At 56.5% G+C, this 25,377-nt stretch overlaps 2 protein-coding genes across 34 annotated transcripts in view; both read right to left on the reverse strand.

Moving 5' to 3' along the window:
- Positions 1-36: 36 nt before the first annotated feature.
- LOC105483426 (guided entry of tail-anchored proteins factor 4) lies at positions 37-21,023 on the reverse strand. Of its 3 annotated transcripts, XR_011622646.1 has the most exons (10): positions 20,724-21,023; positions 11,076-11,154; positions 10,567-10,648; positions 9,492-9,641; positions 6,638-6,776; positions 5,393-5,533; positions 2,933-3,008; positions 2,776-2,848; positions 991-1,137; positions 37-278 (listed from the first exon to the last, which is right to left on the reverse strand). XR_011622646.1 is itself a non-coding variant. In XM_011744320.3 (9 exons), exons 1-9 carry the CDS (start codon positions 20,876-20,878, stop codon positions 1,049-1,051), a joined length of 984 nt encoding a protein of 327 aa, XP_011742622.1. In that variant the 5' UTR covers positions 20,879-21,023; the 3' UTR covers positions 37-1,048. The 3 variants fall into 3 exon arrangements, 2 of the variants coding, with proteins under 2 accessions (XP_011742622.1, XP_070951581.1); XM_011744320.3 differs by having other exon boundaries at positions 37-1,137; XM_071095480.1 differs by lacking the exon at positions 20,724-21,023 and adding an exon at positions 14,390-14,525 and having other exon boundaries at positions 37-1,137.
- Positions 21,024-22,448: 1,425 nt separating this feature from the next.
- Positions 22,449-25,377, reverse strand: part of LOC105483427 (Sad1 and UNC84 domain containing 1) — a 57,359-nt gene continuing 54,430 nt past the window's right edge. For all 31 annotated transcript variants that reach the window (XM_071095464.1, XM_071095466.1, XM_071095460.1 and 28 more), the window contains 2 exons: positions 24,776-24,868; positions 22,449-24,120 (listed from right to left, as the gene is read on the reverse strand). In XM_071095464.1, coding sequence (XP_070951565.1) covers positions 24,004-24,120; positions 24,776-24,868 — 210 coding nt within the window. In that variant the 3' untranslated portion in view covers positions 22,449-24,003. The remainder of the gene's footprint in view (positions 24,121-24,775; positions 24,869-25,377) is intronic.

The raw sequence follows: 25,377 nt of genomic DNA on the forward strand, positions 1-25,377 counted from the left end.
GGGTGGGCGCCCGAGAAAGGACCAGCGTCGCACAGCCCGGTAGAAAGGGTTTATTTATGCGCAACGGTTCACACAAGCCTTCCTTAAATTCCACTTTACAGGAAATAAAGCTGTGCGTTTCCCCTTCCCATGCACAACTGTGTATCAATCTACAACTGTCCTTTAACTGTGAAAAAATAGAGCGTCTCCCCTTTTGTCATTGTTCTGGTAACATCTGGAATAGCATCTGTGACAGAGAACGGAGCTGCTCACTCCTGGACCGGTTATTTGGTTAAAACCTAAAATGTCAGGTCAAAAAAATCAATCACCCAATACAAATAAATATTGCATTATGAAAGAGATGGGCAGAGTCCCGTGGTATCCCTTTTTAAAGTGGCATTTCCAGCACAGCAGCGTGGCGCTGACGGAGACCGGCAGGGTGCAGCTCCGGGATGCCACATGGGACACAGCTGCAGGTACCCGTGGGCACCGTCCTGCCGAACGCGTCCCTCCACTGAGCCTGAGAACATGGCGCGGGCACGTGCGCTCCGTCTGCGACGGGGACCAGTTCACCGTGACCGCAGAGTGGCCCCGTGCTCAAAAACAGCCGCTCGCATCTGCAGACCACATGGGCCCGGCTGGGCGCTCATGTCCGAGGGCCAGTACCTGCTTTGATGGACCGCAGCTATGCTGGATGCCAGGCAAGGAGCATGATGTGCCCAGTCCCCGCTGAGGATGGGCCTCCTGTGCTGCCCATCAGCCCTCCCGAAAGGACCCAGAACAAAGGAGTGGGAGAGGGTGACGCCGCGGCAAGGCCTGTGCTTTATTGTGGTCAATCTTGGGGGACGCGGCGGCCAGCAGGGGCGAGGCCCCGCTCCCGGGCCCCAGCAGCACAGCAACCCACAGCCGCGCCACCCTAAGCCGCCGCACAGTAACAGACACGCGCCGGCACGCGGCCACCGCCAGCCTCAGGGCCGGGAGCCCCCAGGCGAGGAGCCACCCAGGACTCGCCTCTGAAACGTCCCTCGAGCCGTCGTCGACCGTGGTGTCTCCACGTGGCCCGGCCGCTTCAGTCCAGCTCGATCGGGCTGCCGTCGCTGGGGCTCTCCTCTCCCTCCTCCTGCTCTGAGGAGCCCATGAGGCTGCTCAGAAGGTTCCCTGGAAAGGAGGACACTGTGGCAGTCAGGCCCGGGCAGCCTCCCACAGGCCCCCAAGCCCCTCCTTCCCACAGACGTCTCGTGAGGTGTCCCAGTGTCCCACGCAACCAGCAAAAGCCTCACAACGCTACTGTCTGCGACCCAGGAACCCCAAGACAGGACCCTCTGGAAGACAGGGAGCCGATAGCCATAAAGAGATACTGAAACCACGGAGCAGCCACGGGGGCTCTACAGAGCCGCGCTCCATGTCCACCAACGGCACCAGGGAGCAGGCATGGGGGCCTAAAGAACCACCCTCCACGGAGGGCCCTACAGAGCCAACATAACCTCACGGAAATAACTTTTTTTTTTTTGAGACAGAGTTCGCTCTTGTTACCCAGGCTGGAGTGCAATGGCGTGATTTCGGCTCACTGCAACCTCCGCCTCCCAGGTTCAAGCGACTCTCCTGCCTCAGTCTCCCTAGTAGCTGGAATTACAGGCATGCGCCACCACGATCAACTAATTTTGTATTTCCAGTAGAGATGGGGTTTCTCCATGTTGGTCAGGCTGGTCTCGTACTCCCGACCTCAGATGATCCGCCCACCTCGGCCTCCCAAAGTGCTGGGATCACAGGCGAGAGCCACCGCGCCCAGCCAGAAAGACACTTTTCAACAAAGGGAAGCGCGACCGTGGAGCACACGTGCGCCACACCCTGTGGTAACACCCGAATCAACTGGATGCACCAAAGCTTCAACGGCTGCTCCCACAGGGGCCAACTGCAGTCACTGTCATCCGATTTTTACCCAATCAACAACTACTCTACATACAAAACCAAAGTCCAAAACGTCTCCTAAAACGAACAAGTGAGACGTTACACCGTGTTCTCCGAATACAAAGACATGGCCGTGGTGGTGTCACCCTCTCTTATCCACGATATCACCCCAATCGCAGGACATGCCCGACGGCGCTTCTGTGGAACAGGAGCCCAGGCTGCGGTTTCAACAGAACAGCCATGCAGAAGTGTCAGGGCGCTCCTGACGGGTGCTGGGTGGAGGAGCCTGTGCCGTGGGGCACAGTGAGGGCCAGTGTGTGTGGATGGGCACCCCGGGAGGACGGGGCCTGCCACGCGATGCAGCTGCACCAGGGCAGACAGCTGTGGGGAGAGGTCACCGCCTCGCACCTCCCACTAAACCCAAAGAGATGACACTGGGAAGGCAGGTGCCTCAGGGGCCTCTCCCGCGGTGGCATGGGACACCACCCACAGACACCTGCCCCGCCGTGACCCCACAGCCACAGCAGCACTGCCTGTCCCAGCATAATGGCCGGCAATGTCCGGGCACACCAGGCTCACAGAGGCCACCTGGCATGGCGCACAGATAAACAGGTGAGCACACAGCCGGCCACGCGACGTGACCCCTGCCAGGAAGTGGGAGAAACCTCGGGGATGGGGAGCTCTGGAGTGGAGACGGGGCTGGGAGGCACCGTGCTAGAATTCTCTACTCTAAAATATAATTTCCTACTAACAAAAAAAAATAGAGAAACATTTGAAAGAGCAGAAAATCACTTCTACATGAAGGACCGCACTGGCCCTGCCTGGGCAGATGATGACCCCACACCGACCCAGGGCTGCAGTGGGCGTGGCAAGGGCGCCCCAGCTTACCGAGCAGGCCTCCGTAGGAAGACGTCTGCTTGGGCGGGACGCCAAAAAACAGCTGTCCTATGCGGTCGAGGTACTGCAAGGCAGAGGCAGCAGGCTCAGGAGCCGGCAGACCCAGGCCCTGGGGTCCCCTCCTCCCTCCCCAGCCCTGAGCTCTCACCTCGTTGTACATTGGGTCACGCCGGAGGGATGGCTGGTACTGCTCACATAGCACAGTGAACACCGTTAGCTTCCCACTGGGACACAGAGACACAGGGATGTGCTAGGTGAGAACAGGACCACACTCACCTGCACACACCACCGCGCCTACACCTGGCACTCACCAGCACACACCACTCACCTACACCACTCACCTACATCACTCACCTGCATGCACCACACCTAGACCCAACACTCACCCGCACACACCACCGCGCCTACACCCCACACCTGCACACCACCGTACCTACACCCAACACACACCCGCACACACCACACCTACACCCAACACTCACCTGTACACACTGAGCCTACACCCAACACTTACCTGTACACACCACCGCACCTAGGCCCAACACCCGCACACACTACTGTGCCTAAACCCAACACCTGCACACGTCACACCTACACCACTCACCTGTGCACACCACTCACCTGCGCACACCACTGCACCTATGCCCAACACACCTGCACACACCACTGCGCCTACACACGTCACCTGCACACACCACCACGCCTATATACACCACTGCACCTACACCCAACATACACCTGCATACACACCTACACCCAACACTCACTTGCACACACCACTCACCTGCATACACCGCGCCTATGCCACTCACCTGCGCACACTACCGAGCCTACACCCAGCACTCACCCGCACACACCACTCACCTGCCCACACCACTGCGCCTACACACACCTGCCCACACCACTCACCTGAACACCACCGTACCTATACCCAACACACACTTGCACACCGTGCCTACACTGCACACCCGCACACACCACTGCACTTACGCCCAGTTTACCCACACACACCGTGCCTATACCCCACTCACCTGCACACACCATTAACCCATACACCACCACGCCTACACCCAGCACTGACCTGTGCACACCACCGCACCTAGGCCCAACACACCTGCACACACCACCATGCCTACACACAACTCACCTGCGCATCACTCACCTGCACACGTCACACCTACACCACTCACCTGCGCACACCACTCACCTGCACACACACCTACACTCAACACTCACCTGCACACACCACCATGGCTACACACAACTAACCTGCACATACCACGCCTACACCAAACATGCACCTGCACCCAACACTCATTTGTGCACACTCACCTACACACCCCACCGCACCTACGCCCACCACTCACCTGCACACCCCACCGCACCTACGCCCACCACTCACCTGCACACCACCACGCCTACACTGCACACCTGCACACACCACCGTGCCTACACCCAACTCACCTGTGCACACAATTGCACATACCATGCCTGCACCGAACACCTGTACCCACGACTCACCTGCACACACCACCGCACCTACACACCACTCACCTGCACACCACAGCGCCTACACCCAACTCACCTGTGTACACAACTGCACACACCACCATGCCTGCACCAAACACCTGTAAACACCACTCACCTGCACACACCACCGCACCTACTCCCAACACTCACCTGCACACACCACCGCGCCTGCACTGAACACATACCTGCACTCACCACTCACCTGCACTGAACACATACCTGCACTCACCACTCACCTGCACACACCACCGCGCCTGCACCGAACACACACCTGCACACACCACTGTGCCTACACCCAGCACTCACCTGCACACACGCCTACACACCCAACACATCTGCACACACCGTGCCTACACCCAGCACTCACCTGTGCATACCGCCACACCCACACCTAACACCTACAAACAACCAGATGGCTACCCATGCCATGTCTACACTCAATACCTGCACACGTACAGCAACCCATATTGCCACGTCTATACCCAATACACCTGCACGCCCCCACGCAGCTACCCACACGTCTACAGACAACACACCTACACACCACACACCCACCCTCACCATGTCTACACCCAACACACATACTTGCATGTACCCCAACACAACTACCCACACCAGACACCCCACACCTGCACACACTCCCCCCTCTACACCTACAACACACCTGCACACATCTACACACACCCACACCACCACATGGACACCCAGCACCTGCACACACACCCCCCACAGCTACCCACACCATATCGACACCCAACTCACCTGCACACAACCCCCCACACCATCACGTCTACACTCACCCACCCCTGTACCCACAAGTCTACACCCAACACTCACCTGCACACACCCACACTACAGCACATACACCCACACAGCTACCCACACTACCATGTCTACACCCAACAGCCCTGCACACACACCCATACCACGTCTACACCCAACACTCATACCCTATACATATACCCACACAGCTACCCCCACCATGGCTACACTTGCACGCACACCCACACAGCTACCCATGCCACGTCTACACACAACACACATATTCACACCCCACCCCCAAGACACCAAGACGCACCCGTCCACAGCCAGCAGCAGGAACCAGATGAAGTTGAGCAGCGGCTCCACAAACGGAGGCCCGTCCTCGATGGACGGGTGCTTCTGGGTGTATGTCGTGAAGACCACCGACGCACTACTTTTGTTTTTTAAACAGAGAAACCTGGAAATGAGAACATGCTGGTGGTGGAAGGGCTGGAGAACATGGCTTCTGGCCGCACAGGCGCCAGCCTCTGACACGTCCTTCCCAAGCTCATGCGCCCATGGGTCCCGCGGCCCCCGGCACGGAGGAACCCAGTGCTTCACACGTGTCTCCCCTCACGTGCAGGGCATACTGGGGAAGCCTGAAATTCACAGGTGAAGAGAACGAAGCTTGGGAAGGTCACCAGGCTCTGGAGCTGGGCCCCAGCCTGAGACTCAACTATGCGATGCACTGAGCAAGCTCTCCTCTCCTTAGGCTGCCCGCACCAGAACACTCAGTCACGGCACAGCAGCTGGCGGGTGCCACACAGACCCTGGCTCCTGTTTGAGGAGGGCCCACGGGGAGAGCTCAGTGTCCCAGGGGCAGAGCCACTGTCAGCCCAGAGAAAACGTGTACGCAGTGCGGTGCAGAGCCAGGGAGCTCCAGGTTTGACCCAGCTTTTCATCTAAGTCACGGACGCCAGCTCCTGGCAGAGCTCTGCAGTGCACACCACCGAGGTCAGAGGGTGTCTGTCCCCAGATCCCACGTTAACTCCTCAACGCCCGCCTTGAAATCCACATTGTTCTGTGGGAAGAAACTGATGGACACAAATAACGCTTTCATGAGAAAGGAAGCGGAGGCCAGCGCCTGGAGCAGGAGCGCCTGGAGCTCGGCCTGCAGGATGCCCCAGAGAGCTGGCGGGAGGGGCCGCGGGGTAGATGCTCACCATTCTATGACCTGGGTGTGCATTTCCGCTTTTCCAGATACTGCGGGAAGGCAGAGGCCGAGGCAGGCCTGAGGAGAGCAGAGGCCGCGGGGCCTCCCGGCAGCGGGCAAGAGGCACAGTGTGGAGGGCGCTCCAGTGCCCGTCGGGAAAGGGGGAGTTTCTAAGATACTTCTTGAAACTGGTTAAACTTATGAATAATCACGGGTGACTCTGGCTGACAAGTGCGCTGTGGGTTCTGCCCAGAGTGAACTCAGTTTATCCTGCAGCATGGCTCGGGCAGGGGACAAGGGGACCTGCTGTAAGGCCACCCGGCCAAGGCAGCGATGGAAGCCAAGACCCAAAGAGCCACAAACACCTACTGTAGCACGGCCTGGGCCACGAACATGTCCACCTCGCTGCGGAAGCCGCGGGACGTGGAGTATTCCACCAGCATGTTGGCACAGCCCTCCCCATCCGCCGAGTGCAGAAAATGATAGCGCGACTCACAATAGTTTTGTTCTGCAAAGGAAACACAGAAAAATTTGAATGCATTTCATGAATATAATATAGAACAGGAAAAGTGGAAAGATACTCTATGTTAATTGTAGTCCACCTGCCTGCCCTGGAGAAGAGCCCAGCCAGAGCCCACAGGCAGAGGTACCCGATAGGGACTCAGAGCCGGCCCAAACCTCACACACAGCACCAAATAAACAGATCACCAGGGAACAGTCACTCAGCCATGCAACACCTTCATCCTCCAAGCTCTCAGAGCTGCTTAATCCAATCACATTAACGTGCGTTGTAATGATCAGTTACAGAGTGTTAACATGTGACCCTCCCCACCTACCAGAAGCAACTTATAGGGAGCAATGTAATCAGGGCCTAGGCCAGTGCATCTAGCATGTAATCAACAGTCAAAACCAGCCTGATGTGCTCACCACACTGACCCAACGATCAACCCTTGATATCTCAAAGGCACACTCCGCTCCCAGGCCCCGTCCTAACACCCGCTCACACTCACTCCGCTCCCAGGCCCCGTCCTAACACCCGCTCACACTCACTCCGCTCCCAGGCCCCATCCTAACACCCGCTCACACTCACTCCGCTCCCAGGCCCCGTGCATGCCTTGGGAGCCCAGCCCTTCCCGTGGTGCAGATCTCAGCACTCACCAGGCGCCTGCCTCTCCCACCTAGTGGGCCCTTTCCCAACTGCGTTGCCCAACAGGAGCCTCCAGGGCCCTCCTGCTGCCTCTGTGGCTGCCAGAGTCCTTGTCACCTTGCTTTGTCTCCTGTTGTCTCCCTACACTCCCAAACCTTTACCTATGGGTGTGATTTCATCCCCAGGAGGGAAGCACCAGGGAAGCACATAGCCCAAGTATCGTGGAGCCCCAGCCTCAGGTCCTGTATGGGGCCTGTGCTTAGGACAGCAGAGGCCGTGCATGGCCACCTTGGCATGGAGCAGGCCTGGGCTCCCCGGGTGAGGTCCATCGAAGTCTCACAGCACTGTCATGCTGTCGGGGACCTGGGCCCGCGCCTACCCCAGTGGGAGGCAGCCAGGGTCCCTCTTCAGAGAATCTCTGCAGATGCAACGAGCACAGCCCTCCCACGCGCTCCCTGGACTGCCTCGACCTAACCCCATGGTGGGTGGGGAGATAGACACATACGTCCCTCATGATCGCTTGTGCCTGTCTTAGGAACTGCCATGCAGGTCTCCTGGGCACTGGGCATCACCTGTCCCACGCCACCCACTGCCTGGCTCTCCCCACAGGGCCTGTGCGCAGGTGTGGCAAGGGCGGCCACCCAGTGTTGACGTAGGTGTTCCTGACTCATCCAAAAGACGGGTGACAGCTCCCAGGCAGGGTGTGGGGGCAGCTCCTGACTCCCCAACCTGGCAGTGGGACCCACACAGGCGGCAGCTCGCTATGCAGGGCAGAGGAGGGTCATCTGCGGCCGTGTTCTGTGTGGAGGCGTGCTGGCTCAGGGACAGGTGGAGTACAGGAGGCCTGCTGTAGCCAGAGGCCAGGGAAGGTGGCAGCAGGTATGCTTCAGGAACCAAGGAGGCACCAGCCTGGGCCAGCCCCTTCTGAGGAAGGAGGCGACCACGGGGAAACTGAGGTGAAAGGTGGGCACTGGCTCATCTCCCTGTGGGTGCCCTGCCACTCGGCACACATCCAGGGCCAGGTTCTGCCAGGCTCCTCTGAGAAGAGCCTCCTAATTCTACTCGGATCGGCAACCTTCCCATTCCTGTCGCTTGGGGAGAAGGTCAGGAGGGCCTGCCAGGTGCCTGAGGGTGCTGAACCTCCTGTCACAGCCCAGGCGGAACCTGCATGACCAGGGACAAGGTCGGACGGGCGTGCATTTCGGGGCTGCTGACGTGTGCAGAGCACATGGGCCCTCGTGCAGCTGCCACCGCGCCAGGTGGAGCACAGCTGTGTCTAGGAGGAGCTGTTCAAGCTCAGAGCCCTGGTCTCTGGAGCAAAGGCCTTCAGCCGAGATCCAAGTTCCTAGAGCTTCCAATGCGGGGCTGCCCCTCACCCGCCAAGCCCAGGCACATGCAGACCCGAGCAGGCCTCCCGACAGCAGGAAGGAAACCATCTCACGGTACTGGGGCCACCTGCCACCCCATTTCCCAGGGAATACCCTGGGGAGGACACTTCTAAACCCCCATTAGCACCTCATTCAAGTCACTCAACATTTACCCAGCACCACTCCCGCTTCAGAGCTGCAGAACACAGCCAGCCAGACCCCACCACAGGGTGAGTAACCCGCACAGAGGCTCCATCAGCCCCACCACAGGGTGAGTAACCCGCACAGAGGCTCCATCAGCCCCACCACAGGGTGATTAATCCCCGCAAAGGCTTCATCAGAAGATGAGGTCAGTGTAAAGGAGAAAAACAAGGCATGGCATCATCCCAGTGCTGGAAAGAACGTTCCAGAAAGGAGCAGCAGCACGTGTAGGCCCTGTGAGGGTGCGGCTGCCTCCTTGAGGGTCAGAACATCCCACGGGAAGGCCTGGAGAGGCGGTCGCCTGCCCCCCGTCTTGCAGCTTCTCAGGGCAGTGGATCTGATCGGGGGCTTGGCATGGTGCACGGGCCTCCATGGACCGACCCACATGACCACAGGGTGAAACCCCACCCCTGCCCCAGTGGGTGACCCTGATGGACTGGAATGCACAGTGCATATCAACACCGTGAGAGCAGAGAGGGGCCCACGCCCACTCTGGCCCCAGACCTACCTTTCCACAGGGTGAGGGCCAGCAGCTGGTGCAGCCGGGGGTGGCCCAGCTTCCCGGAGCCTCCACTGGACCACTTCAGGGCTCTGGACACAAAGGCCACGCGCTCAGGAGAGTTGGGGTCCATCAGACTGAACACTTTAGCCAGATTTTCTGCAAAGAGCACAGACCCTCATCAGAGAAACGCACAGCAACTCCGGTTCTCTGTACCACACACCTTACGGAAGTGGATTTCAATCCACAACTACTTAACAGGGAGAGGAAGCTGGTGGGTGTCCCTGAGTGAGCCATGGGCCACCCTGCTGACCTGCCCACCGCGGTGCCAGCACCATGGGCCCCAGAGCACAGTGAGGAAGGACAGACACCCTGGCCGAGGCAAGGGCTGGGGAAGGTGCCGTGGGGAGTCTGGAGTCCAGGAACACCTGTGGCCGCTCTGGATACCTGGCTCTGGCTCGGGGGCATCTCCCAGAGCAGCAGGGACTAGGAGTGGGACTCGCAGCCAGGCCGCCCACAGAAGGGCTTTGCTGACCTCACGCTCACCCGACAGGACATGCCGACAAGTCAAATCCCTGGATAAAATGGTGCCCCACCCTGAACCAGCGCCCACCTTGCCAGCTGGCGGGGAGGCCACTGTCCATCAGAGCAGGGGAGAGGCCAGGGCCCCGATCATACCCTGCCGACGAGTCACAGCAGGTGCTGCTCAGCCTGCAGTGTGCTCGAGCCAGGGCCAGCCAGGGGGCCTGGCTCACCGGGACCGGGTGAGAACTGCCTCTGCAGCAGGGTGAACCCCAGAGCACAAGACCCCCAAACGCAGACACCAAACACGGCAGACCCCCAAACGCAGACACCAAACACAGCAGACCCCCAAACGCAGACACCAAACACGGCAGACCCCCAAACGCAGACACCAAACACGGTGGACCCCCAAACGCAGACACCAAACACGGCAGACCCCCAAACGCAGACACCAAACACGGCGGACCCCCAAACGCAGACACCAAACACAGCGCACAGGCCCGGGGAGGGGCGCACCGGGGCCACCGTCACAGGGTCCCGGGGTGCAGGGCCGGATGCTCACCCAGCAGCTCGTCAGCCACCTCCACTTCTGCCTTCTCCAGGGACTCCAGGACAAGCATGGACAAGTCTGCTGCGCTGTTTTGCTACAAAAGAGGGAAACACACAAAAATCAAGAACAAAGCTCTGACCTGTTCAGGACAGAAAAGACAAGGCTGGGTTTCCAGCAGAAGCCAGAGCGCGGCCAGTGCTGAGGAGTCTATTCTGAGCACCACGTCCCTTGGCAATGCCGCCAAAAAACAGATCTCCTGGCCAAGAATCAAATGAAAATGGACAGGGCCGTTTATACCAAAATGCCCACTCAGCCCCACTGTGCACAAACGCAGCGCAGCGTCTCAGCCCTGAGAGGGGAGCAGCCAAGCCAGGGACTCTGGGCCCCTCCGCCACCCACAGCCCCAGTGGCCAAGGCCAAGGGCAGCCCAAGATATGCCTGTCAGGCCCCTCCCATGTCACTCCCACCTCAACTTGTCTGCCGGGAGCAGGAAGGGATGCAGGAGGAACAAGACGGCGTACCTGGCCATGGCTGAAGAACAGCAGGGCTCCCGAGTACATGAGCTCCCGGGCCTCCGCGTGCTTGCTCTGGGACATGTACCTGCCACAGAGAGGAGACCGTGAGCCGCACCCACACGCTCTCGCCACCACACTCCCCGCTCATCTTCAGGTCAGAAGCTAAAAACAAGGTGCCCAGGAACGGGTGGCATCCTAAAAGCGGTGCTCCCCTTGCGCACAGATGCTTTTCACCAAGAACAGGGCAGCAGCTCCTGAGGCCCAGGTGCTGTGTGAAGAGGGTCTGCCCTGGGCGTCATGCTGACCATGAGGGCAGTGTGGGGCGCCTCTGGACACTTACTAAGGGCCCATCTGTGTCCAAATATGCCAGGAGCCAGAAAGCAGCCTCACCCTGGAGCAGCTCACTGTTTCAGCAGCTGGGACCAGAAAGGCCACTGGGCGAGGCAGGTGGACAGGGAAGGAGCAGGGGATGTGCACGTGGCCACTTGAGAGCTCAGTGGCCACAGGCAGGGGCCGAAGGATGGCGGACTCCAGGCTGGGGTCCCACCAAGGACAGTAATGGCTGTGACAGCAGCACCTTCTTCCCCTACGGGGCCAGTGTCCCTGCCCTCTGCTCCTCTGCATGCCGCACTCCTCCCCCCAGGACAGGGAAGGGTCTGGGGTGCACGGTTGCATCATGTCCCCACTCCCAGAGCACCGTCGCCGGGGAAAGCTGGAGCTCCTCGGGCTACACAGGGACAGAGGCAGGGGCGGCGAGAGGCGTGGTGGGGACCAGTGTGCGACAGACGATGAGGAGAAAAGCCGAGATGGCCACACTGCTCTAAGCAGCAGAGCCCCTGCCTGTGAGAACAGCAGGCGTGGCAGGCAGGAGGCGGCCTCTGCTGGGACGCGCTGCACCTCCCAGGCCCAGTGGTGGGGCCCAGCACATGCTATTTCATCAGCTACACATTTTTCTTAACTGCCTTATCAAAAAATACATAACCAGTTAATCAGCTCTGTGTCTGTAAGCCAAATGTCCTTGGACAAAGTCTTGTTTAAAAATAAATCTAGTTAAAGAAAAATATTAAGTAAACGGCAGTGCAGACCGGACTCGGGGGCTCACACCTGTAATGTCAGCCCTTTGGGAGGCTGAGGTGGGAGGATCGCTTGAGCCCATGAGTTTGAGCCTGGCCTGGGCAACATAGTGAGATCCTGTCTCTACGAAAAACACAAAAATCGGCTGGGCATGGTGGCGTGCACCTGTGACCCCAGCTACTCAGGAGGCTGAGGTGGGAGGACTGCTTGAGCCTAGGTAGCCGAGGCTGCAGTGAGCCACGATTGCACCACTGCACTGCAGCCTGGATGACAGAGCGAGGCGCCATCCCCCCAAAACAAACAAAAAACAATTGCAGTGCAGGTGGTAAACAGACACAGCAATGCCGGTGAAGGCCGGAATGTGAGCTTGGTGTTGCCAGGATGGGACGGCCAGCTGAGAACGTGAAGGGCTGGCTGCTCAGTTAACCACAGGAAAAGGGTTCCTCTTCAGAAGGCACCACAGCCGGGGATCCCAAACACAGACAGCCTCGCCATGACTAGGGCATCTTGTTAGCCTGGCACACATGCCTTCCCACCCGTCGGGCTGCACAGAGGCAGGGCACCAGGAGGGAAAAGCCTGTACCCAAGAAAGAAAGTGCCCCGCCCCCCGTCAGCCCGCAGGCCTCTGACAGGCCTCAGGTTTTGCTGCGCTCCCTGCACAGTGAAGGTTCTGGAGGGAGACCCACCCCAACACCACAGCAGGAGCCTCGACAGGACCATTGACTCTGTGACCGGCCATCCTGGCTCCAGTCCTGCAGGGCTGTGACTGACTCAGAGGAGGCCGGGAGCCGCCTGGCACAGGGCACTCTGGGAAAACAAGCTTCCAGACACACCCGGCCTCACACTGCCGCCGGCAGGGCCATGGGCAGAACCGATGCACTGACCCTGAGCAAGCACCACCCCGGCTTCTGCTTATGCCGATACTACAGCATTCTGGATGCTTCTATCGGAGGTAAAGCAAGTGGTGGCAGCTTAAAAACCAGAAGAAGAAAAAGGACTCCTTGGAAGGCAGTGACCCATATTCCTGCACGAGAAGCCTGCTGTGGGGGGCACTGCTGATGGTCTTGGCCTCCGGCCCGGCTTGGACTGCGCCTTGCGGCCGGCTCCCTTCTTCCCAGGGCAGCTGTGAGCCAGGCGAGGGGAAAAAGAACGGGAGGAGAATTCTGGGCACACAGTGGTCCCCGGCCTGGCTGGGGGTGCCCGTTTCCAGGTCCAGGAATGCCAGTGACGGGCAAACCGTCTAAAGCAGCTCTGAACATGGATGGCTTCCTCTTGCACTGGAGAATTCCGGAAGCTGTGAAGGATTCTGGCTTCCGGGTGACTAAGCCGGGACAGGTACCCTCTCAGGCCCGAGGCCAGGGAGAGTAGGGGGCAGCTGGGCAAGGCTGGGCCTTCTCCCGGCCTGGCTCTGCACGCTGCGCACTGTTGGCCATGCTGTGTGGACACCCAGACACGCCTTCCAGACAGGGAAACGGCTTCTGCCTACTGACAGAGGCGCTGATAGCCAGAGAGCGATGGTGCTCTCTGCCGGTCAAAGAATCTGTATCCACAGAGCAAAGTGTCTGGAAAAACAATCTAGCTGACTTTGCTCTTCTCTTACAAACACGTTAAAAAGTAGAACACAGGGCCAGGCGCGGTGGCTCAAGCCTGTAATCCCAGCACTTTGGGAGGTCGAGATGGGCGGATCACGAGGTCAGGAGATCGAGACCATCCTGGCTAACACGGTGAAACCCCGTCTCTACTAAAAAAATACAAAAACTAGCCAGGCGAGGTGGCGGGTGCCTGTAGTCCCAGCTACTTGGGAGGCTGAGGCAGGAGAATGGCGTAAACCCGGGAGGCGGAGCTTGCAGTGAGCTGAGATCCGGCCACTGCACTCCAGCCTGGGCGACAGAGCAAGACTCCGTCTCAAAAAAAAAAAAAAAAAAAAAAAAAAAAAGTAGAACACAGAAATGCAAGCATGAGAACTAGTGGCAGAAACTGTTGGTGTCAAATGAAGGAAGACCAAGCTCCTGGGGCAAATCCCGCCCTTCGCTCTCGGCAGAGGGAAGCTGGCTCGCGCATTCAGCCACCAGGGACACATGGAGGATGAAGAGGAAATACTCAAGACGCACGCAGGTGCCGGGCACAGGCAGCCAGACAGACCTCACAAGGACCCCCGCACCGACTGCCTCGAGCTGAAGCCACCCGCGCCCAGATGCGGGGCTCCTGCAGGGAGTGTGAGGCCGCTCCGCTCTGCCAGGACTCACTCTGAGAAGGGACCTGAGCCGCCAAGCACAGCTCCTTCACACGACGCTCCTCTTGGGCCCTGGGCTACAGCGTGCACCGCACACACTGGACCATTTTCCTTTAAAAAATCTCTTTAGATGACTGAAGAAACAAAAGAAGCTCAGAGGCCGCAATAAAAAAAATCAGGCAAACACATTGCAAGAGCAACCATGTGGCAGGAGGAGCCGGACCCACCACTGTGTGGGCGGCTGCTGCAGGTCACTGCCTCCCAGGCTGCGGTCTCAGCCACATCAAGTTTCTAAAAGTGAATCTACAAATACTGCAGCCAAGGCTGAGGCCCCTCAAGGCCTGGATGGTGGCTCCGAAGAGCACTAATAATCCGTTCGGCCTGGATGCCGACTCCTCAACCCAGCAGGGAAAAGTGTGGAGAAATCAGGTGATGACCATAACCAGTGCCATCTACGGGGCAAGGTCGGCTTCTCTCTAGCATAACCAGGTGAACCAGGTCGGTTTCTCTCTAGCACAACCAGGCAAACCAGGAGCTGCTGCGCGACTTCTGTGGGGCACACACCCAGCGATACCAAACCTGCTGGGTTCCCATTCCTTCCTCTCCTTCACCTTAAACTGCTGTGGCTATGAGTTAAAACAGCATCTCTTGGATGGGTGCAGTGGCTCACACCTGTAATCCCGGCACTTTGGGGGGCCGAGGCAGGCAGATCATGAGGTCAGGAGATCGAGACCATCAAGCTAACACAATGAAACCCCGTCTCTACGAAAAATACAAAAAATTAGCCGGGCATGGTGGCGGGCACCTGTAGTCCCAGCTACTCAGGAGGCTGAGGCAGGAGAACGGCATGAACCCGGGAGGCGGAGCTTGCAGTGAGCCGAGATCGTGCCACTGCACTCCAGCCTGGGTGACAGTGCGAGACTCTGTCTCCAAAAAAAAAAAAAAAAGGTATCTCTTGGGAACCCTTGTACCCTGCTGGTGGGAGTGTAAATTAGCTGAACCATCCTGGAAAGCAGTATGGCAATTCTTCAAAGAACTAAAAACAGAACTAACCATTCGACTTGGCAATCCCACTACTGCATATATACCCCGAGAACTCTAAATGGTTCTGCCATAAAGACGCACGCACTCAAATGCTCACTGCAGCACCACTCACAACAGCACAGACGTGGAATCAAGCTGGGGGCCTGTGAGTAGCAGATGGATAAAGAGAATGTGGTCCATATACACCGCAGAGTACTATGCAGCCATAAAAAGGAACGAGATCATGCCCTTTGCAGGAACTTGGAAGGAGCCGGAGGCCATTATCCTTCACAAACTAACGCAGGAACAGAATCCCGGATACTACGCGTTCTCACTTCGAAGCGAAAGCTGAATGATGAGAACACAGGGACAGAAAGGGGCCAACACACACCGGGGCCTGACTGAGGGAAGAGGAAGAGACTCAAAAATCATTTTAACAAAACTGTCAGGTACCCATGCTTGGTACCCAGTGCTGAAATAATCTGTACCACAAACCCCAGTCACGAGTTTACCTATATAACAAGCCTGCACACAGACCTGAGGCTAAAATAAACATTAGAATATTTAAAAATAAATCAACAAAGCCTGCACACAAACCCGAGGCTTAAATAAACATTAGAATATTTAAAAATACGTCAACGAACACTGTCTTTTGGCAGATTCACCTGACAGCTGAAGAGATAAACGATTCTGCCGGAGACACACAGGGAACACCATTCAGCAATGAAAGGAACTGAGGACTCTCCCAGAGGAGTCTCCCAGTCACCGTGGTGCGTGAATTCAAGCGGTTAGACAGAAAGCGCACGCTGTGATTCCACGTACATAAAAGTCCAGGAAACGCCACCACACCTAAGTGCAGCCCGCAGATGCATGGGTGCCAGGGGTGCGGAGGGGTGGGAGTGGGGGCGAGGAAGCCTGGTTGCAGAGCCCCACAGAGCCGTGATATATTCCATGTCTTGACTGGTCATAGTTCACTCATGTCAGACCTCACCAAATTACACGTTTTTCATAAATATTTAAATGTAAACGTGCAATTATATATATTTATGGGCAGAAAAGCATTTTAAAAAATGGCTGGGTGCTATGGCTCCCACCTATAATCTCAGCACTTTGGGAGGCTGAGGCGGGCGGATCACCTGACATCAGGAGTTCAAGACCAGCCTGGCCAACATGGTGAAACTCCATCTCTACAAAAAATACAAAAATTGGCCAGGCGTGGTGGCGGGCGCCTGTAGTCCCAGCTGCTCATGAGGTTGAGGCACAAGCATTGCCTGAACCTGAGAGGCAGAGGCTGCAGTGAGCTGAGATCGCGCCACTGTTCTCCAACCTGAGCAACAGAGTGAGACTCTTGTCTCAAAAAACAAAGACCGTAACTTGGGGAATGTGACTTCTCTGGAAGCGACCCACCCATGGAGTGCTCTGAAGCAGAGCTGGGAATCCACACGGAATTCTACCCTGGAAAGAAAAGGATGCTGTCTCAGCAGGTGACAGTGAGGTGACAGCTGCCGCTGCTGACTCAGTCTTCATTCCTGGCTTGAAAGGCTCCAAGCCAAGGTTTGAGAGGTTCAGTAACGTGTCCCGGGCCCCGTAAGAGGTGGCGTGTGACCCTAAAGTCCAGGCTTTCTGAGCTAAGCCGCACCATGCCCCTGCCAGGTGACCCCACAACGTCACACGTGGCCAGAACGCTTCCCAGTCTAGAGAGCTTAAGGGCACAGAACACTCATCACCTCCCTGGTTTCACTGTGAAAATACTCCCTCAACCAGGCACTCATCACTGAAAACCAAAACTGACAAATCCCCAGTCACCGTAGAAGTGGCTCAAAACAAGGAACACTGTGTTTATTTTGGGGGAGATCCACTTTTGCTGGTTAATCATTGGGCAAATATTTATTTATTTATCGAGACGGAATTTCTCTCGTCACCCAGGCTGGTGTGCAATGGCACGATCTCGGCTAATCGCAACCTCCGCCTCACAGGTTCAAGCGATTCTCCTGCCTCAGCCTCCCGAGTAGCTGGGATCACAGGCGGGCGCCACCACACCCAGCTAATTCTGTATTTTTAGTAAAGACAGGGTTTCTCCATGTTGGCCAGGCTGGTCTTGAACTCCTGACCTCAGATGATCCACCCGCCTCGGCCTCCCAGTGTGTTGGGATTACAGGCGTGAGCCACCACTGCCTGGCAAATTCAGCAAATATTTATATACAAATCTCTAGGCATGGCAGGCATCAGGGTGAATCTTGAACGACATAAAAGTTCCCCATCACACAGCTCTATGGCCCCTCTACCCATTGGAAGGCTCGCGTTCTACGGTTTAGTAACTACTGACACCTTCGCCTTGATCCCTGAAGAACAATCAGGTTGAAAGCACTATCACAACCCGTGCCATCTGGGAGCTGCTACACGTTCAGTGACAAATTCAACCAGCATTAAAACGTATCGCTATAAGCGTCATGCATCAAAGACTTGTTTCTGCCAGAGATAAAATTAGTAGTTTCTTCTAAGGAGGAAAGCGAATCTCTTTCTAAACCAATTAAACAGCTCAGTTTTCAAAAAAGAAAAGCATCTACAATACAACTATAAGACGCAATGTAGCCTGCCTGGTGTGCATTTATAGTATGTCGAGGTTCATAGAAAATTCTGGAAACAAGGCTGTCCTTCAGGTCATGTAAGATGTCTCCTCATAAGCCTACAGTCAGGGACTCACGTCCACTGTCCTCAGCCCGGGCTGTACAAACAACGTGAACACTCTTCAAACAGAGGCCAGGGTCTCATCCCAGCCCGTTCGGGTCAGCTAAGATTGACAACTACTGACAAAAACACTCCTGTTTTCTCATTTCCTGGCATAAATGAGTAAGCAGCGATATGACATCTACTCCCTGCCTTGGGTTGGTAAGCCCACTTTCGCTTGGGCTCACCAGCACCCAGCCCCACTGAGTGCGGACCAATCGCCTATCCAGGCTGCATTCCAGCCAGCCCGGCGCAGGCACAGGCCAGGCACCACAGACCGTGTTTAATTCAAATATAAGCTAGCAAACTACAACCAAAGTGGCACCTCTAGACTTCTCCAGACAACAAGTGGACTTGCTATGGAGAGAAAGGATTTAAAACCTAGGCCCAGCGGAGAATGTTCAGGATATGGAGCTGTGCTGTGTGACGCTCTGACGCGGTTTCTCATCCCCACGCACACCAAGCGCAAACTCCGATGTGGGAGATGGGTCCCTGAAGGACTCCTCTGGAGGGGTGTCCGTGGGGCGGGAGGCTGTCCAAGGGGGGATTCAGGACACACTGCACTCCATTTTGCTACAAACTAAAAACTGCTCTAAAAAGCAAAGTCTACTGGCCGGGCGCGGTGGCTCATGCCTGTAATCCCAGCACTTTGGGAGGCCGAGGCGGGCGGATCACGAGGTCAGGAGTTTCTGCCTGGCCAACATGGTGAAATCCCGTCTCTACTAAAAATACAAAAATTAGCTGGGCATGGTGGCGCGCGCCTGTAATTCCACCTACTCGGGAGGCTGAGGCAGGAGAATAGCTTGAACTCAGGAGGTGGAGGATGCAGTGAGCCGAGATCGCACCACTGCACTCCAGCCTGGGAGAGAGAACAGAGCGAGACTCCGTCTCAAAAAAAAAAAAAAAGTTTATTAAAAGCAAAAAACCCCTGAATACCAAACCAAATAAAACCAGGCCTAAACTGTATGAAAGCCAGACTGCCCTTAAATACAGTATCAAAACATCCACTGTCCTGCGGCAGTTTAGAAGTAAAAGGTACCCCACGGAAATGACTAAATCCTCTGAAATTATCTTTAAAACAGACCCAATCCCTCCAGTAACCGGCCAAACTGTTCCCTGACCTGAGCCGTAAGAGATAACCTGATATGCATAATTTACAGGATGCCACACACAGAACTGAAACATTTTTGCAGTAACTATATGATAGCAGAAATATTGTAACAGAGCAGTCCTGAAGAGATCAACCAAGCCCGAAGCAGCCTGGAACTTCCAAGTGGTCACAGTCCCGAGGGGCGTGCAGTTAACCCAGCACAGCCGGCTCTGCCCGCACTCGCCCGCCAGGCTGCACGGGGCCGCGCAGGTGTCACCGCGCCTAGGTCCAGAGGCGGCTGACTCGGTTCGGCAGGCCAGGCGGCGTCAACAGAGAAGCGGTTTCACCCTCAGCCTGGACCCTCGGTGAGAGGAACGCCAGCGACTTCCTGTGGAGCTCGGTGTAGGGCCCGGCTGGAGAACCTGAAGGCCAGGAGGAGGGAGGCAGGAAGGTGGGGGAATGCGGAACAGGTGGAGGCCAGGGGAGAGGTTGGGAAGGCAAGGGGAGGCCCAAAGAGGTGGAGGCAGAGGAAGGGGACGGGGAGCCCGGGCAGGGAGGCCTGAGAAAGGGGGGGAGGGAGAGGTGAAGGCCTGGGAAGGCCAAGGGGAGGGGAACAGGTGGAGACCAAGGGAGAGATGGAGGGAGATGGGGGAGGGGCGGTGGAGGCAGAGAACACGGAGGGGGAGGCCGGGCACGGAGGTCTGGGACAGGGAGGTATGGGGTGGGGAGCAGGTGAAGGCCTGGGGGAAGGAAGTGGAGTGGGGAAGGCCACGGGAGAGGTGGGGGAGGTCCAGCGGCGGTGGAGACTAGGAGAGGGAAGCCGAAAAGGACGAGGCTGGGGAGAGAGCGAGCCGGGGTTGGGGGCAGGAGGAAGAGAGAGAAGGGGGGGCCGGGGGATGCCAGGGAAAAAGGCGGGGGGCAGAGGGAGGCCGAGGAGAGAAAGGAGTGGGGCCAGGGGGAGGCCGGGGAGAGAGAGGAAGACGGAGGGAGCAGTGGGAAGCCAGGGAGAGCGAGGCGGGGGGCAGGGAGAGGCCGAGGAGAGAGAGACGAGGGGCGGGGTGGGGCCGGGGAGAGAGAGACAGAAGAAGGGGGAGGCCAGGGAGAGAGAGGGAAACCAAGCTTGGGGGGGCGGCCGAGGAGAAAGACCGAAGTGCGAGTGTGGGGGCGGCCGAGGAGAGAGAGGAAGGCTGAGGGGCGTAGGGGGGCGGAGGAGGGAACAGGTGGAAGCCAGGGGCAGGGGAAGGCCAGGGAGGAACGCGGCGGAGGGGAGGGAACCCGAGGCGGGAGTCGGAGGCCGAGGGGCCGGGGCGCCGGGGCGCCGGGCCAGGCAGGGCCAAACCCAGGAGGCGCGGCTCAGACCCTCCGCCGGGCGACCCGCGGCCCCTGGCTCACTCGCCCCCGCGACAGGCACCGGCGCGGGCCAATGGGGGCGCGGGGCGAGGCGCCGCGGCCAATGGGAGGCGGCGGGGGCGGGCGCCGGGCCGCGGCGAGGGCCGGGCGCGGGTACCTGAAGAACAGGGTCCGGTACATCTGGTGCGCCTCGTAGTAGTCGCCCTTCTCGACGCTGGCGCGCAGCTTGCCCTCCACACGCTGGACGCCGCCGCGGTTGCGGCCGCCGTTCCGGGAGTTCTCCTGCTCGGCCATCGCCGCCGCCGCCGCCATCGGGCCGGCGCTCCGCGCAGGGCTGACGCTGTCGCAGGCGCGGTCGGCAGCGCCTCCCGGCTTCCGTCCCGGCGGCCGCCCGACGCCCTTCTACGGTGGCCGCGAGGAGTCGCGCGCAGTCGGGGGCGGGCGCGCCGGCTGGCGGCGCGTGACCTGGGGCGGGGGCTGCAGGCAGCACGTGACCCAGGGGCGGGGCCGCAGGCAACGCGTGGCCCGGGGCGGGGCGGGGCGCGGCACGTGACCCGGGGCCGGGACTGGCTCGCGCCACAATGGCCGGTGGGGTGGAACTGCCTGGTGCGGCGCGGCGGGGAGCCCGAGGCTGCGGCGGCGGCGGCTGACCTTGAGCAGGGAGCGTCCTGGGGTGGGGCCCTGCCCACGCGCTTGGTGTTAACAGCAGCCATTGAGCTCTACGTGTAAAATGTTTAAATTAAAAATACGTTTATAGAGCCGAGCGCGGCGGCTCACGCCTGTAATCCCAGTACTTTGGAAGGCCGAGGTGCCGATCAGCTGAGGTCAGGGGTTCCAGAGGAGCCTGGCCAACATGGCGAAACCACGTCTCTACTAAAAATACAAAAATGAGCTGGGTGTGGTGGCGCATGCCTGTAATTCCACCTACTTGTGAGGCTGAGGCAGGAGAATTGCTTGAACCCAGGAGGTAGAGGTTGCAGTGAGCCAAGATGGCACCACTGCCCTCCAGCCTGGGTAACAGAGCCAGACTGTGTCTCCAAACAAAAAAACCTTTTAGGATAGCTGAGCTGCCTTCCTCCTCTTCGAAAAGCCACCTGTGGTCCCTCCCTGGCCGTGGCTGGGGACCTGCGGCTGTGCCTGGGTTGACGGACAGTCACTCCCCAAGGGTCGGGCCCTGCTCGAAGGGGGAACTGGGTCGGCCTAGAGCTTCCAGCCCCGTCAGGCGGCGGAAACGGGGTCCAACCCCAGGCAGAGAGTTAGAAACGGGACCCGGGGCCCAGCCCTAGCCATGCGGGTTTGGAAATAGCTTGGCTGTAAGCATTGGGGTTTGAAAGCGGTTTGGTCTGAAGACTCCGTTAGACTTCCGACCTTATAGGTTAGCATTGTTTACAATAAAAAAGAGGAAACAAGCCTTTAAGCTGGGCCCTGCTTGAATCACCATGATCCAGCTGTGCATACAATGGACAAAAACAGCTGTTAAAAAAAAAAAAAAAAAGGTTCTTATGGGACACACTTGGTAACTGGGGAAAAGCCAGGTGCGAAACAGTGTGGTGTGTGTGCTATCACCTGTGACCTGGTGTCAGCACCTGCCTTTTCAGCTACCGAAGCAGCGATGAAAACTGTGTCCTGAGGAAAGCCATCACATCTCCTAACGTTCTGCCCATCAAGCAACTTGTAATTCAGTCCGTTTTCCAAGTGGAAATGGTGCCCTACAGAAAGAGATGCCCAGCACACCTGAGGCCTCAAGGCCTTGGAGGACAGGTTACCATTCAAAGGCTGTGCCACAGAGCTTGCCAACAACAGCCAGCAAACCCAGTCCCTCCCCACATCCCGGGGGCAGAGACAGATAAATTGAGAAAAGAAATACTGTTTATATCCCATGAACTTTTAAAAATTAAAACTCTTTATTTAAACCTCTTAATAGCATCTTACCAATTTGGTGGCAGCAGCAGCAGCACTACCAAAGACAGATATTTTGAAAAGCATTTACAAAAATACATTGCACAAAGTCCTATCTTGCATCTTTAAAAATAAATATTCAAAATATTTCCACCCCAAATCCCAAATCAGTTTTATATAGGAAATTTTGATTTATATATGTAACCTGTAATATATGAAACATCTGTACATTTTATCCGCTTTAACTGCATAGTTCCAATTCTAAGGAGAGTGAAAAAAATGCTGCTTGATGTATGAATAGTTTCGTGGATTTGAGGACTGTTGTGCAATATACAGAAAACCAGTCAGCACCATCGTTTTGTCTTTTTCTGAAAAAACAACATTTACGGTACACCGAAAACTGTCTTAACCCAACACAACTTAAATAATTCTTAAGGTAAAACATCTGTAACACTTTAAGTGCCTTGCAGATATCTCATTATTATAAAGTCTGCTCAGTAAAACAGTCTAAATATTAAATAGTAATTATAACCAGAGAGTCTCACGAGAATCACGTGAGAATGGTGACAGCTGTGATAAAAGGCAGATTCCAGCCAGAGCCAGTAAGAAGTGCTGCTGAAGGAAAGAGGATCGTCCTGAAATGTAACGGCTTCACGACCCTGACACACCAGACAGCTCCTCTGATCACCACCAGTAAAGAGAGGAAGGCTCAGGGTATCTCGTGCTCCCTATTCAGCAAAACTCAAAACGACCCCTGAAAACACCCAAGGTGAGATTTCTGGGTTTCTGTTTACTGTGAATCCCAACAGGAAAAGCCTTGCTGAGACCAAAGAACCCCATCTGGGTGTTTGCTTAGATCCAAACCAGCCTCCTTCAAGTCAGACTGACTTCAGCCTACAAGGAGAATGAAACGCTCCCATATTCCACCACGGATATTGGTACAGCGAGTCCAGACTGGAAACCCTTCTCAGAAGTAGAGCAAACAAAGCAGAAAAACCCATTTTAGTCATTTCCCCATCTGGAGACTTAGTACGTACTGGTGCTGAATAAAGGAAAATCCCGGCTTGAAGGAAAGGAGTTTAGAACTCTGAAAATTTGGTGACATTGTTTTTCCCTGAAAGAAATGTGTGTTGGATTTAACAGATGAAATTATCTGCCCTCCAAAAGTCCTTTAGAAGAGCCAGTGCAAGGCTCAAGACCAAAGCGTCAAGAACACGCCAGACTCTCAGCTTCCTCTGCTTTGCTCCTGTTGTCAAGGAAATGCAAATACAAAGAACTTCCCATTAAAAACAAGGAGCGTCTGAGACACGTGTTCAACACGCTTCCCCTGCTGCTGACCCCTCTGCACATGCAGTCAGTGAGCACCCAACAGGTGGTGCCAGGGCGCCCGTCACACGCTCTAGTCCCTGGCCAGCAGCCACGTTTATTGAAGGAGTGGCACTGTCCCATCAGTGTATATGCCCTCGTCCACGAAGGATTCCAGTGTTTCAGGCTGTCCCAGTATATACAAAAATGTACAAAAATAATGAGTACTGTCTTCACTTGACAGGTTCGCCATGAACTCTGAACCGATACAGACAGGTGTACTCAGGATGGCCCCAGTTAGAAAAAATCCGAAGTTCCACTATTTGGAAAACTCTGTCGTCGGGTGTTTTCTGAAATCAAGGAGGAAAAAACAAAACAAAACATGTATTTCGTATTTATAACCCCAAGCCCAATCACTTCCCCAAATATGACGTCTGACAGGAAGCAGCTAAATTGGAAATTAACCTTTTGTTGTTGTTGTTGAGACAGAGTCGTGCCCTGTCACCCAGGCTGGAGTGCAATGGCGCGATCTCAGCCAACCTCTGCCTCCCGGTTTCAAACGATTCTCCTACCTCAGCCTCCTGAGTAGCTGGGATTACAGGCACGTGCCACCACGCCCAGCTAATTTTTGTATTTTTAGTAGACATGGGGTTTCACCATGTTGGTCAGTCAGGCTGATCTTGAACTCCTGACCTCGTGATCTACTCGCCCCAGCCTCCCACAGTACTGGGATTACAGGCGTGAACCACCATGCCCAGCCGGAAGTTAACTCTTTAATATGATCCTTGTAAGTAATGTATCACGGGGCATGAAGCACGGGTAAAACTGAGAACTCTATTAGCCACGGAAAGGCTCATTAATGCAAAGCCAGGAAACGCAGGTTAACGTTTTTCAAAGGCTGGTCCTCACGCTGCTTTCCAGTCTGTTGATGCCGGCTGGGCCCTGCTGTCACGAGAGGCTGTGGGACTCAAGAGACCCCAGGGCAGTGCAAGTCCCGGTTCTTACCAGGGCCTGGAACATCTGGAGCGACTCCCCGTCCTGATCATACGTGAACTGTCCCAGAAGCTGCCCTTCTTCCTGATACTCATTTTCTAATCCCTGAAATCGAGACCATACAATCATGAACTAATGGAAAAGTAACACTGAGCAGAGAGGACTGTTCCCTTCCACAGCTAACACTGAGCAAACAGGACCGTTTCCCTCCACTTAGTTAGAGAAAGTCACTCCTCCACGGCACAGTCATGAGGCCTTCCCTGGAAGGAAGGGGTATGTTTTGTTGAGGGCTTCACATAACCCATGACACGTCCTGAGGTCAGCACGATTCCCCCCATTATACACATTAGGAAAACTGTGGCCAAAACAGGACACACTCATGTGTGTCAGAGAAGTGACCCCGCCCGATGCACAGACCATGCTCAGCTGCTGCCCTCTGCACAGTGGAAGCTCTGGAGCACCTGCTGAGCCTGGGGAGACGAGGCCTCACTAGTGGGAGGAGGGGCCACAGAAGACCGACTCCAGCAGGAGAGCAGGCAGAAGGGGGTGCTGGGCCAAGCTGGGGTGTGGGGAGTCAGGGCTCAGTGGGGATAGAGATTCAGACTAGAAGATGG

Source organism: Macaca nemestrina, chromosome 4 (assembly GCF_043159975.1).
Source record: "Macaca nemestrina isolate mMacNem1 chromosome 4, mMacNem.hap1, whole genome shotgun sequence".
Classification (NCBI taxonomy): domain Eukaryota; kingdom Metazoa; phylum Chordata; class Mammalia; order Primates; family Cercopithecidae; genus Macaca; species Macaca nemestrina.